This window comes from Puma concolor, chromosome E4 (assembly GCF_028749965.1).
Source record: "Puma concolor isolate L17-30 chromosome E4, mPumCon1.1.hap2, whole genome shotgun sequence".
NCBI lineage: Eukaryota > Metazoa > Chordata > Mammalia > Carnivora > Felidae > Puma > Puma concolor.
This window is the reverse complement of record NC_141683.1, coordinates 50,382,490-50,395,318: the sequence shown is the minus strand read 5'-3', so window position 1 is coordinate 50,395,318 and position 12,829 is coordinate 50,382,490. Positions and strand designations below refer to the sequence as shown.

Genomic DNA, 12,829 nt, shown 5'->3' with positions numbered 1-12,829 from the left:
ATGAATATATTCTATCTAGGTTTGAAAACTGGAGGAATGATTTTTTTTTTTTTTAATGTTTATTCATTTCTCAAGAGAGAGAGTGGAAGCAGGAGAGTGGCAGAGAGAGAGGGAGACACAGAGTCGGAAGCAGGCTCCAGGCTCTGAGCCATCAGCACAGAGCCCGACGTGGGGCTCAAACTCACGGACCGCAAGATTGTGACCTGAGTGGAAGTTGGACACTTAACCGACTGAGCCACCCAGGAGCCCCAGGGATGACTTTTTTTTTTTTTTTTAACAGAGAATCTAACATGCAAATACCTTAGCCTGAAGAACATTTGTTGCCACATCTATCACTGCAAGGCCTGTGGCTCCAGCTGCTGCTGTCACTAAAACAGTTTCTCTGCCAGAGAAAGATGAATATTACTTTGGAAAGCTTCAAAAATCATGCAACCGTATGATTTCATGAACATTTTAAAGCCAGAAGAGAACTTCGAGGCCATTTCACTCAACCCTTCACGGACACCCACTCTCCAGACTTTGGAGATGGGTTATGTATGTGACTGCTTGACCTGTGCGAATTTGGTCTGGTTGAAGACTTCCCAGGAAAAATATTCCTTAATCTCTCTAGAGGTTTCTCTCCAGAAATTCTGCCCTAGAATCATTCTCACGTTAAACGTTGCTGAATTTTAGAAGGCGTCGATCATGTAATGGTCACTGCTCAATTCAATGCTCAGGCTCTCTAAAAAGGGCAAGAGGCATATTATTTCAGGTAAAGTGAAATAAATTCTGTACGTTTGAGTTTGAAATACCCCAGGTAGGCACACACAACCAAGCTTCACAGAAACAAATGCCACAGGACTCTGTTAAAACCAGACTGGAGCGAGTTTACATAAACCAACTCTAAAATTTAAGGTTTGCTAGGAGGTGATCTCGAGTGGCCAGGTTTGAAAGACAGATGTCTCCCAATTCCTATTGGCCAAGTTCACAGTCTACCATTCCATCTCAGACAAAAGGGTATCCCCACTATCAACAGACCCTTCTCCTGGGTCACTACCTTCCTTTGGCCCTTCCTCACATAGACTGGACAGGGAGCAGAGAGGAAGGGGCAAGGCCTTGGTGGGCACTTCTCATATCAGACAGAGACACCACCTAGCCCTCTGTTGTCTACGTAGTCTCTTACCCAGGCCGAATACAGGCCCGATGCTCCAAGGCCAAAATAGCAGTGACATAAGATACAGGCAAGGTAGCAGCTTCTCGGAGGGGGACCCCTTCTGGAATCTGCCACAGTGTCTATAAAAAGAGATAACAGTAACTTAGGGATTAAGCACATGTACCTGTTCACAGAGGCTTCTCAGTAAATATTATGATCTGATTGACTGACTGATTCGCAAGGAAACCAAGCTTGTCAGGAACCATGCCCAGGGTAGAAGTTAAAACCAAGCAAGCTGCGACAGAGTTCAGAACTTGGGTGTACGAGTCTTCGAAGATCCTAAGGCTGGCATCTGGCTCAGGAAGGAACCCACTTTCAAAGAATGGAACCACACTGTCATGGGGATGAACTGGAAGGTTCTATACAAATTTTACCTGAATAAAGCTGTGAAAAAAAGTGTATGCTATTCACCACTAGGGGCCACCGTTCCCATCCTGTACAACCCTACCCCTCCACCCTGGCTGGCTCCATGCCCAGGACTCTTTCACAAGCTTCACGCAGGGGAGGAAGCTATTGTATCAAGCTCAATGCCTCAAACCAGTTTTTCTACCCAAACTACCTATGGTCCGATTGGACAGCCAACCAGCTGCTCCGGGCAGGCCTCAGAAAACAAAATGCCCTTCTTCCTTACACCACTCCACACAAACAAAGCTCTGTGCAAGGGTTGTCACACCAATATAGAAAATGGGTTTAGCATTCGAAAGAAAGAAGTGCTTGGCTGAGAAACAAATACAAATACAAAAGAGAATACAAATACAAAAAAGAGGGAAAGAAGGCTAACAAGAAATGAGAGCTAGGTGGAAATTAAAGAGAAGAAAGGAGGAAAAAAATCTCCAAACATGAATATTGAGAGGTGGGGATACCTTGTGATCAATGATGCATTCTTCAGCCATTCCATTAAAGCCACTCACGCCAATAACTCGATCCCCCTGAAGAGAAAATACCATTAAGGGTACGTTCAAATGCACGGCCTTGCCATTTACCTCTTCCCAAATGCACCAAAACAAAAAAGAAAATCTTTCTTTCTGACCCCATAAGACACAGATTTGCCTGAATCATCTATTCAGAGTTAATGTTTAGTAAATAATTCAGCCACCTCCTCAATATCCCCACCAGGATGCCAAGACAGTAGGAGCACATTTTGGACAATGACAGGACAGTGTAAGGAAAAAGTTGATAGGAATTAGCATCCCAGGGTTATTTTTTTTTTTTTCCACAAGAGGCTGAAACTTGAGAATTTTCTCTCCTCTCAGTAACTGAAGCCTGAGGTGCTGCCTTCTTTAGTAATAAAAAGTTTTACGAAGCCAGGAACTTCCACTGGCTTCCTGCCTCCAATTCAGAATTAGCTTCTTCCCCCTCCATCTCATTTTCGCTTTGGTGTCTGTTGGCGAAGGCCAAGAGAAGCAAGACCCTTCAGCTACAAATGAGGTTAGCATGTTTCTCACAGCTACACACACATCAATTCCCTGGATTTCAACTTATTTACCTCTTTCACTGTGCTGACATCTGTGCCTGTCTCCAATACTGTCCCCGAAAACTCCATTCCTAAGACAAATTGTTTAAACACTAGGTTATCTATAAAGCCTGGCACCATGGAGATGAAAAAAGCGTGATCAACAGGCCATCCTGTCAGCTTTCTAGAGCTGAGAGGGCTTAAGTGTTCCCCCACCACCCAGGCTAGAGGGGAAGAGCTTCATACCCAAGGCACAGGAAAGTGAACTTAAGATTTCATGATCACAACCTGAAAAGCTATGGCAGTCCTATTCTTACCAGACACAAAGGAAAATTTCAAGAATGGGCAAAAGCACAGAGAATCACAGGTACACAAGTACTTTTTTTCTTTTTAACATTTAGGGGCACCTAGTGGCTCAGTCGGTTAAACGTTTTCTTCGGCTCAGGTCATGATCTTGTGGTTTGTGAGCTCAAGCCCCGCGTCGGGCTCTGTGCTGACACCTCGGAGCCTGGAGCCAGCTTGGGAATCTGTGACTCCCTCTCTCTCTGCCCCTCCCTGGCCAATGCTCTGTCTCTCAAAAAACAAATAAACCTTAAAAAAAATTTTTTTAACAGTTATTCATTTTTTGAGAGACAGAGTGAGTGGGGGAGGGGCAGAGTGAGAGAGAGACACAGCATGTAAAGCAGGCTCCAGGCTCTTAGCTGTCAGCACAGAACCCGACACGGGGCTCGAAACCATGAACTGTGAGATCATAACCTGAGCTGAAGTCGGACACCTAACCGACTGAGCCACCCAGGTGCCTCTAGCACACAAGTACTTTTGATCTTGCTCACTGGGGCTTTGGGCTCCCTACAGCACCCCCCTTACAATGTTCATCCGATTGTATTTATCTGTTTCCAGTTCTCCTCTTGAGGGCTATGAGGACATGAACTATATTTATTCATAAGTACTTGGCTCAATTTGGATGAACTGATGTAGTCTGCTCTTTCCTCTTCCACCTCCAAAATTTCTGAATTTAATGATCACATATTTCCCACTTGAGCTTCAAGAGGAATAACTCAGTTGAGTATGACATTCCCCACCCCCATCCAGCATGTCAGCAAATGCAAACAGAGGGAAATGGTTCCAAATGTTGAGACACAACCAAACACCCCAAGGCCAAAACACAGCAACTATTTTGCAATCGCTGTATCCTTAACAGTATATGTCTATATAAAATATACATGTACTCTATACACAGTGAGCTATACTTCTATCTCTTTAAATAAATTTCAACAACAAAAAGCAGTCATTTGTCCACATATTCAGGATCTAAATGTAATCAGATTGGGTGTAATTAAAATCAGACAGTGGACTGCTAGAAATGTATACTCTTTTTTTTATTTCTGATTCTTTGATACTAGATTTCTTTAGGAATGTGTTTGTGAGGACTGAGAGCTTTAGCTGCAAACAGATGTTTATGATCCTTCAGTGAAAAAACAGAGGCACTAACAAGGAATGAAAGGGAATGATGAGGGCCAGTGAGGATTCTGATCAGAATTCTGGTGGACATGGTATGTAAAACTTCATTTGTTCATTTCCTCATTTTTAACGTTTTTATTGAGGATCTACAATGAGCCAGGCACAATGAGGTAAAAACAGGGATATAACTGGGGGGCAAAACAGGTATAGAACCTTCCCTCAAGGAGCTCACTATCCAGAGCTCCTTTTTTTTTTTTTTTTAATGTTTATTTATTTTTGAGAGAGAGAGAGAGAGAGCACATGCACGGGAGGGACAGAGAGAGAGAGGGACAGAGGATCTGACAGCGCAGAGCCCGATGCGTGGCTCAAACTCACAAAATGAGATCATGACCTGAGCCAAAGTCAGATAATTAACCGTCTGAGGCACCCAGGTGCCCCCAGAGCTTCTTAATTAGTGGTGAGGCTGACATATCAGAGGCATCACTGCCGTCAGGCAAGCACCACCGGGGGTCGTACCCGAGGTGAAGCACATGGTTCTGAAAACTCTGTATCTTCTTTCCCAACCGGTCACTTGGTCCCTTCAGACTCACCAGGTGTGAAGGGAAGTTGAGGCTTTTCCTGATACTGACCACGGCAGACCAAAATATCAGCAAAATTAACTCCACAGAAATGGACGTCCACTCTGACCTACAAAGGAAACGCAGCGGCAAAGTGGAGCGGTGTGCATCCATGGAGACAGAGTTCGGTCAATTACACCAAAATATCTTCTGAATGTCTACTGTATGCCAAGAATATATGCGAAGTGCCAGTGTGCAATCATGAGACAACCCGGACAAGGTTCTTGCCTTCGTGGAGCTAGGAGTATGGTAGAGAAGACAGATATCAAACAAATAATTGTGATGATTTATTTGCTAAATTACAACTCCTACAAAAAAAATGTTATAGAAACATATGGTGCTATGAAAATGCATCATGGTGTGGTTTGACCTTTTGGAGACGTCAGGAAAAACATCTCTGAGTAAGTAACGCTGGAACCAGGAACAGCTAAGAGTTAACCATTCGAAAGAGGAGAGGGAAAGCCTGACACGACCAAAAGCGACGGCATGTGCGAAGGCCCTGTGATGGGAACAAAAGAAAAACCAGTGAGCTTAGAGCACAAAGAAGAGAAAGAGATGGGGCTACAGAGCAGGGACCACACACACCATCCAAGGGTCCACAGTCTTTACTGAGGATCTTAGTCTTCACAGTAGGAGCAGTGGGCAGCCATTAAAGGATTTGAAGCGGAAGGATAACATGACCTGCTGTTGTGGGGATCAGCAATTACCCTGGAGGGTGGTTCTAGATCCCCAGCTTCTGTGTTTCATGACCGTGCTAGAGCAGAGGCAGGCCTGAAGCAGTGTAGCCCACACTCTTGTAAGCCGGCGGTTCTCCAAGTCTGGTTCCAGAACCACCAGCTTTACTGCTACCTGGGAACTTAGAAATTGAAATTCTCAGGCCTCACCCCAACCTAGGGAATCAGCAACTCTGGGGACAAAGCCTAGCAATCTGCTTTAACAAGTCCCAGGTGATTTTGACACCGGCTGAAGTTAGAGAACAGGGCCAAGAAACAGGAGGAAACCAAGGCTGAGAGACAGAATCGCTGACATCCGTCTACGTGCTTGCTTCCATTTCCAGTTTAGTGCAGAGGTGGCCATGTTGGTGAGAAGGCGTCTCCATGGGCAAAATGCATCCATTCAACAATGTGTTGAGCGTCCGCCGTGTGCCAGGCACCATTCCAGAGTATGAGGATTTAACGGTGAGTAAACTCACATAGACCCAACTCTCATGAGCTAATTCCTTCCCAGGCAGTGTCTGGGCAAATAACAGAACAAAGGAGCCCAGCCTTCAGCCCGCCCACACTGCGTGCATGACACATCAGTTGTTGACATGCATGCCACTCTTAGGTCCTCAAGCCACTCCACCTTGCTTCGGGGATGAGTCAAGAATAAATGTCTTTCAGCACCCAAATCCCAGGGAGCAGGCTGCCATCACACACCCGCCCAAATAATCCATTTGGCAACAGGGTCCCTGTTAGTGATGCTTCTGGGCTGCAGCCGCATTTCTGCCTCTCACCAGGGATCCCTGACAGTAAGGCTCACTGTTCGCTCCACCTTGTCAGAGGTTCTCATTCTCCATTAGAGATGACACTGTGTCACCAGAGTGGTCACCGTGGTCACCCGGCAGGGCCAAAGTGACTTCCACATTTCGCCGGAAACGCCCACAATCCTAAACTAACCCCACCCCAAATCACTGCGCTACACCGAAGGAGGGCACAAGGCACATATTTAGGAAGAATTATAGGACAGATGTTACCGGACTGGTCTGGGGGAGGAGAAAGGACAGATCAGGAAATGCTTAACGCTGAAGAGGAAGCCATTGATGGGGTCCATTTATGTTTGTTAAACCAATAACCTGATGCGGTCATGAAAAGTCGTGTGCAAATCAGAATTGTCTCTTTCTAAGGCAACAGCTCTGGAGCCTTCAGAAAGGGGCCTGCGTTTGAATTTGGGGGAGCAATCTTCCTTCAGCACTTGTGGCCTTTTTGTGAACCCTGAAAGGGCCCTTCCCGCCCAGGACAGAGTTGCGCTCCAGTCTCCCGGTCTCCCCCTAGCTGAGCACTTGGGAACTCCGTTCAGGACGGAAGCCTGCGGAGCGTGTGGTGGCTGCCAAGCGGAGAGCGAAAGTGGGTGTCAGGCATCCCGGGGACAGGCCAGTCACCATCCTACCTCGTGAGGCCGGACAGGGCGGGAGGCGACCTCCTCGATGGCCAGGGGCTGCTTCAGCTCGGCGCAGAGCGCGGCGCGGTAGTGGCGGCCGCAGCCAGGCCCGGCCCTCCTGCAACACAGAGCAAGGGTCGGTTACTACCCACCCCCCGCCCCCGGTTGTCTGACTTTCGGAGCGCAGGGGGAAGTCGGGGCACCACCTGCGAAGCCACACCCGAGGGAGGCACCGTCCCCAAGCCACGGCCGCCATGGCCCGGAGCGGAGAGGCGCGGAGGGGTGGCCCGGGGTGGCAGGAAGCACGGGACAGCGCCGGCCCCGCCCTGGCCCCCGGGATCGCGCGAGAGCGTCCCACCCAGCTGACCCCTGTGGCCGGAACCGCGCCCGGGCCACCCCTGGGCCACCCCACCCGCGGGGCGCCGTGCGTCCCCAAGTGTCTGAGCGGGGTGCGCGGACCCCGGGGCGTCCGAGCCCCTAAGGCCCCTGGCTCCCTGGTGGCGGAGCCCGCTGGAGAGGAAAGGAAACAGTAAAAGCAATAGATCATCCGACCTTAAGCTATTGTTCACATTTTGCTAGCAAATTTGGGAGACTTTTAAAACCACACTTGGTGACATTTAAATAGCGGTTGTTGGGTCCTCTGCACTTGGGAAATCCTAAATGCGCAGGTAAAGGCTTTAATGTCTGCATCAGCACTTTACTGGAGTTCAATTCTTGTTACTAATTTTCTCACACTTGCACGACTATTAACATAAAACTGTATGGTTAGTAGTTGATCCATTGTTGAATGATCATACACAGATCCAAGAAATATTTTCTATTAAAGTCAGGCCCAAAGCTGGTCGTTTTTTATGTTCCTGATGCCTGTATTATGCCTGGCACATAGATGGTCAATAATTGACCCAGTGACTACAGAATTCCTAAGTGAACAGGAATACTCTGGAAAAACTGAAAACTTAACAATATGATCGGTGAAATATTATAAAACTGGGTAGATTTCTAACAGTAACCAAGTAGCAAGAGAAGCACGTTTTCCTGGGAAGAATATTTCATTTGACAGGTGGCTTTTAAACACAGCTCGATGTCTTTCGAAGAGATCTGGTCAAGGAACACAGCCTCTCAGTTTCAAGCCCGGCTCTAGCACCTGTCTGTGGTTTCATGCCACCTTTGGCAGGACACCTGATGGCTGTGGGCCCCAGTATCCTCCGCTACAAAGGGAAAGCATGGGACCGGATAATTCCCAAATTCCTAAATCCTCTTTCTATGTTTTGGTGAAAATAATGGTCCAAGATAGCAAATGACCTGGAAGGAATGATCAGGAATGGAATAAAGGGAAAATAGCCAACATGAAGTAGCAATGAACTTCTGAGATTATGGCCTAGAAGCTTTGGTGGGAAAGGAATCCAAGAACTAGATCCCTAATGTAGTAGCGACTCACTGGTATTTTAAGAGCACTCATAGAGAATTTGAAAAGTCATTTTAGCCTCTGGCCGCCTCAGGAGGAAACTCAGGCCGAAGAGGAGCGAGGACGACAAAGTGAGAAGACGAGAAAACATTCTGGTTGCCAAATAACAGTGAGCAACAGGAAATCTCAAGTCTATGAAGTGCGAAACAAGTGTCGATTGTTCTGAGGACAAAATGAGTTGTTACATATGGGAAATGTTTTGTAAAATATTAGGTATTTATATGAGATATAAAGCAAGCAATTTTTAGTTGAACTCCTTGAAAGCAGCAACCGTTTCTTCATATCCTTTATGTTTGAAGTACTTTGCACACGCAACCCTTTTAGGCATTTAACACATGTTTATCTAATGAATTGTTGGATGAGCGTTCAATTATCTTGTGTCAATATTCCAGATAATTGAAAATATCTTTAAGCATCAAGTCTTTTCTTTTCGATTAAGTATTTTTATGGAGATTTTTCTCTATTGTGCTTTTCATGATATCCTTGTCATTCTCAGAGAATATGAAAATTAGTGAGTTTTGGGGAAATCTATCAATACTGCCTTCTACATTTCTAACGGTATCTGAAGAAAATAGTGAAAGTCCCTTTAAGAAGACTCTTGAAGGGAGATGAAAGTATCTTAACTAATTGAGGTGATTTGAAGCATTTATATGCAAAATCACTTTCACATTTCCAAAGAGCTTCAAAGGTAAGTGACAGGGCAGCAACAGTAGTTGCTATAGTAGCAAAAGAAATATTTAGCCTATCCATCAAAGTGCTGCCATCACACCATTCCGTCTAGTTTTTGTTATCATTTCTGGTTATTTTGTTTTAATTGAGGGTACAGCGGAAGAGTGGACAGGAAGAATAAAATTTGAGCCCTGAGGAAGACTAAGACCAAGCAGCTATATCTGAGCCGATCGGTCCTCTGAGAAGAAAAAATCCATAGCTGCCCTGCAAACCAGTTTGAGGGGCTCATTAGGAAGTAAAAGAGTAACAGATGACTCTTCCTTCTGGTACAACTCACATGAAGAGATAATATTTAACATCCAGAAGCTGCTGGAGGACAGAGGAGGGAGAAGAAAGCCAGAGCTGAATACACAAACAGCTATATTTTCACAGAATAATGGACAAATGATATACAAACAATATAAAGCACTGAACAGGACTATGCTGAAGATGTAAAAGTATCCCCAGAGTTAAAATGCTTTCTCCAGGGGCACCTGGGTGGCTCAGTTGGTTAGGCCTCTGACTTCGGCTCAGGCCATAATCTTGAAGGCCATGAGTTCGAGCCCCGCGTCGGGCCCTGTGCTGACAGCTCAGAGGCCGGAGCCTGCTTCGGAATCTGTGTCCCCTTCTCTCTCTGCTCCTCCCCCGCTCGCACTCTGTCTCTCAAAAATGAACAAATGGTAAAAAAAAAAATATTTAAAAATTTTTTTTAATCTTTATTTATTTTTGAGAGAGAGACAGCATGTGAGCAGGGGAAGAGCAGAGAGAGAGGGAGACACAGAATCCGAAGCAGGCTCCAGCCTCTGAGCTGTCAGCACAGGGCCCGACGTGGGGCTCGAACTCATGAATTGTGAGATCATGACCTGAGCCGAAGTCGGACGCTCAATTGACTGAGTCACCCAGGTGCCCCCCTGCAAAATTTTTTTTAAATAGATATAAATCATTACCTTCTGCCACAAGTACGTCCTCCAAGATTCCTGAAGTGTGTGGGAGTAGTTTGCCTTCTCACTGAATTCCTGCAGATTGTTCTTTCTGATTGTTGCAGTTGGGATTAACTTTTATCAACCACAGGGATGAACTTTGGTTATTGATACACATAATACATATTGACCTTCCTTTCTATTCCAAGAACTGTGTAAGATTTGCTATGTCACTTACTTGCTCCAACATTCGTGGAGTCATAGAATTTCAGAGCTGGGATTGATCTTGGAGATAATTCAATCCAACTGCTTCATTTACAAGCGAGAAAGGAGGCTAAGGGAGAGACTGGTCCAAGGTCACGCTGCGAGTTAGTGGCAAGAGTAGTGTCAGGATCTGGCTGTCCTGATTTCCTGTTTGCTTCTCTTTCTACTGAGCTTTTTGGAATTCACTTGGCGTTATACATCATCATCATAATATTTCACATTTTCATAGCATTTCATAGGTTGCGAATCACTGTCGCCCAAATTGTTTCACCCTGCCGTTCTTAACTGGTAACATTACAAACCAGTCGCTAAGTGCTTTTGCATTATTTCATTAGCTCTCACAATAGTCCTACTACTGGTGTACTGTTTTCCCTCTCTTATGGATCAGGAATGTAGGCTTAAGGAGGTTAAGTAAGTAACTTGCCCAAGGCCACGCAGTTAGGAAATGGAGCCATTTAGAAGCCTCCTAATTGCCTGATGCTGGAGCTGCAACACGGTATCCGGGTATCCAGCTGCCCACTGTGCCTCCCCTCATAACCACCCTCCAGAGCAGACGAAGGAGGTTTTGTACGATACGTTTTAAAGCCATGCTTTGCTTGTAGTTTTAAGCTTAATTGTATGGGAATTTTACAGTAGTTCCAGCCTAGAAAATGGACGAATTCCCTGAGGGGGAGAATATAGAGAAAGCTGCCTCCAGGGATGCCTGGAGTTAAGAGACAAGAGCAGGAAGAGAACATATAATTAGGAGTTACTACCCTATTCCGTGTAGCCATAAGCTTGAAAATGCATTGATTTCATTTAAATTTATAGCATGTGAGATAAAAACTGTGACTATGTGAAGTAGTTTTTACTCACACACACACACAGGATTTTAACGAAACAATGTGCTGACTAGGTTGCCATCGCTTAGGCAGGTACCAGCAGGCATTTGGGCTAAATTCCTGGCACCCGGATGGGCCAATCTGGAAGCAGTGATGACGTGGACAATGGCTGCCATGGCCCCGCAAACTAACCACCGGTGCTTGACGCAGGGATCTATTTTCCACCTTCAACCATAATTATGGAACCAGTTTACAAGTTCCCAAGCATTCTGGCAACTTTATGAAACTTTTCCAACCCCTCCTCCCCCAGAGAGAACAAATTCTTCCCTTCCATATGTCTTCCCAAAGAACTTTGTAGAAACCTGTATTAGCTTGCTAATTTCATTGTTCGGGTAGTATTTATTTGTCTTTCTATTCCAGCAGCTAAGCTGTGAGCATCGTGGATGGTTGTGAGACCAGCAGAGCAAAAATAATTTGGGCCTTGGAATCACGTGTACCTACGTGTGATTCCTGGCTTAGCTATGTACTTATTGTGACCTTGGGCAAGTTATTTCATCTCTCTGGGCTTCCATACACTCATGTGTAAAGTGAGCATAGTAATCCCCACCTCAGGTGGTACTTGTGAGAATTAAACAAGGTAAGAGAGGACATGGCAGCACCCAATAAATGGCAGCTCCTACTATGAAGACAGTCCCTGCCCTTGAACCTCTCACCATCTAATGGAGCGAGGCACATTTAATTAGGCATCAGAGATGCCAGTGATAGGTACTGTGACAGAGGGCTACAAAGGGGGCTGGGACAGCACAGGGGAAGGTCAACCTCCCCCAGCTGGAGACCATCATTTCAAGAGAACCTCCCAGAGGAAAGATGAGGAAGAATTCAGCAGACAGTAGGCACAGCTAAGGGAGTCCCAAGCAAAGGAGTGCAGGAGAGAGAATGTAGCATGTTCAAGAAATTGTAAGTGGTGAGCTATGACTGAAGTTATGGCTTGAGCTGGCTGGTGAGTGTTGAGAGACCAGGCTGCAGAAGCAGATAGTGATGTAGAAAGGGCATAGGTTTTGGAGTGAGGCAGTCGGGAATCCCAGCTTCACCCACTTCCCAGCCACATATCCTCATCCAAGTCTCTGTTGCCCCATTTGAAAAGTGATTGTGATTACATGAGCTAATGTATGTAAAGTACCCGACTGAGAATATACATTTAAGTGATAGCAAGTATTACTTACCACTATTTATCTAGAATGAACTTGGTGGTTGGTCCAAAGGACACCCTCATTTTGATTGAATCAATGAAAGGATGAATGAATGGGCGAATTCATTCACTTTATACATATTTATTAGATACCATCAATGTGCCAGACACTATTCTAGGCCCTGGGGATACAGCACTAAACATAACAGACAAAAATCTCTGCCCTAGTGGAACTTGCAGCTCATAAGTGAAGAAGGAAGGAGAGCCTGGGGGGCTCAGTCAGTTAAGTGTCTGACTCTTGGTTTCGGGTCAGGTCATGATCTCGAGGTTTGTTCGAGTTTGAGCCCCACATTGGGTTCTGTGCTGACGGCACAGAGCCTGCTTGGGATTCTCTCTGTCCCTCTGTCTCTGCCCCTCCCCTGTTCGCTTGCTCTCTCTCCCAAATAAATAAACTTAAAAAACAATAATAATAATAAATGAGGAAGGAAAAGGGGGCCACTGGTCATCACTGGTTGATGAAAAGCTGATCAACTGACAAAGCAAGGTTCTAAGAGGTCTGGATGTGAGCCCCACCTCCTAACAATAAGAAGGCTTGTGCCC

At 45.7% G+C, this 12,829-nt stretch overlaps 1 protein-coding gene across 8 annotated transcripts in view; it reads right to left on the bottom strand.

Annotated features, from left to right (window-relative positions):
- The window catches only part of LOC112857767 (protein Cryzl2-like), a 29,622-nt gene extending 22,409 nt beyond the window's left edge, over nt 1–7,213 (bottom strand). For 6 of the 8 annotated variants that reach the window (XR_015246239.1, XR_015246238.1, XM_025921087.2 and 3 more), the window contains exons 1-7: nt 7,069–7,213; nt 6,872–6,980; nt 4,697–4,793; nt 2,679–2,737; nt 2,056–2,121; nt 1,163–1,272; nt 301–382 (exon numbers count right to left, since the gene is read on the bottom strand). Coding sequence is in view for 6 of the 8 variants with exons in the window: in XM_025921087.2 (XP_025776872.2) it covers nt 301–382; nt 1,163–1,272; nt 2,056–2,121; nt 2,679–2,737; nt 4,697–4,793; nt 6,872–6,980; nt 7,069–7,118 (573 nt within the window). In the remaining 2 variants the exon portion in view is untranslated. The remainder of the gene's footprint in view (nt 1–300; nt 383–1,162; nt 1,273–2,055; nt 2,122–2,678; nt 2,738–4,696; nt 4,794–6,871; nt 6,981–7,068) is intronic. The other 2 variants (XM_086694282.1, XM_086694283.1) reach the window with 2 other exon arrangements.
- Between the last annotated feature and the right edge of the window lie 5,616 nt (nt 7,214–12,829).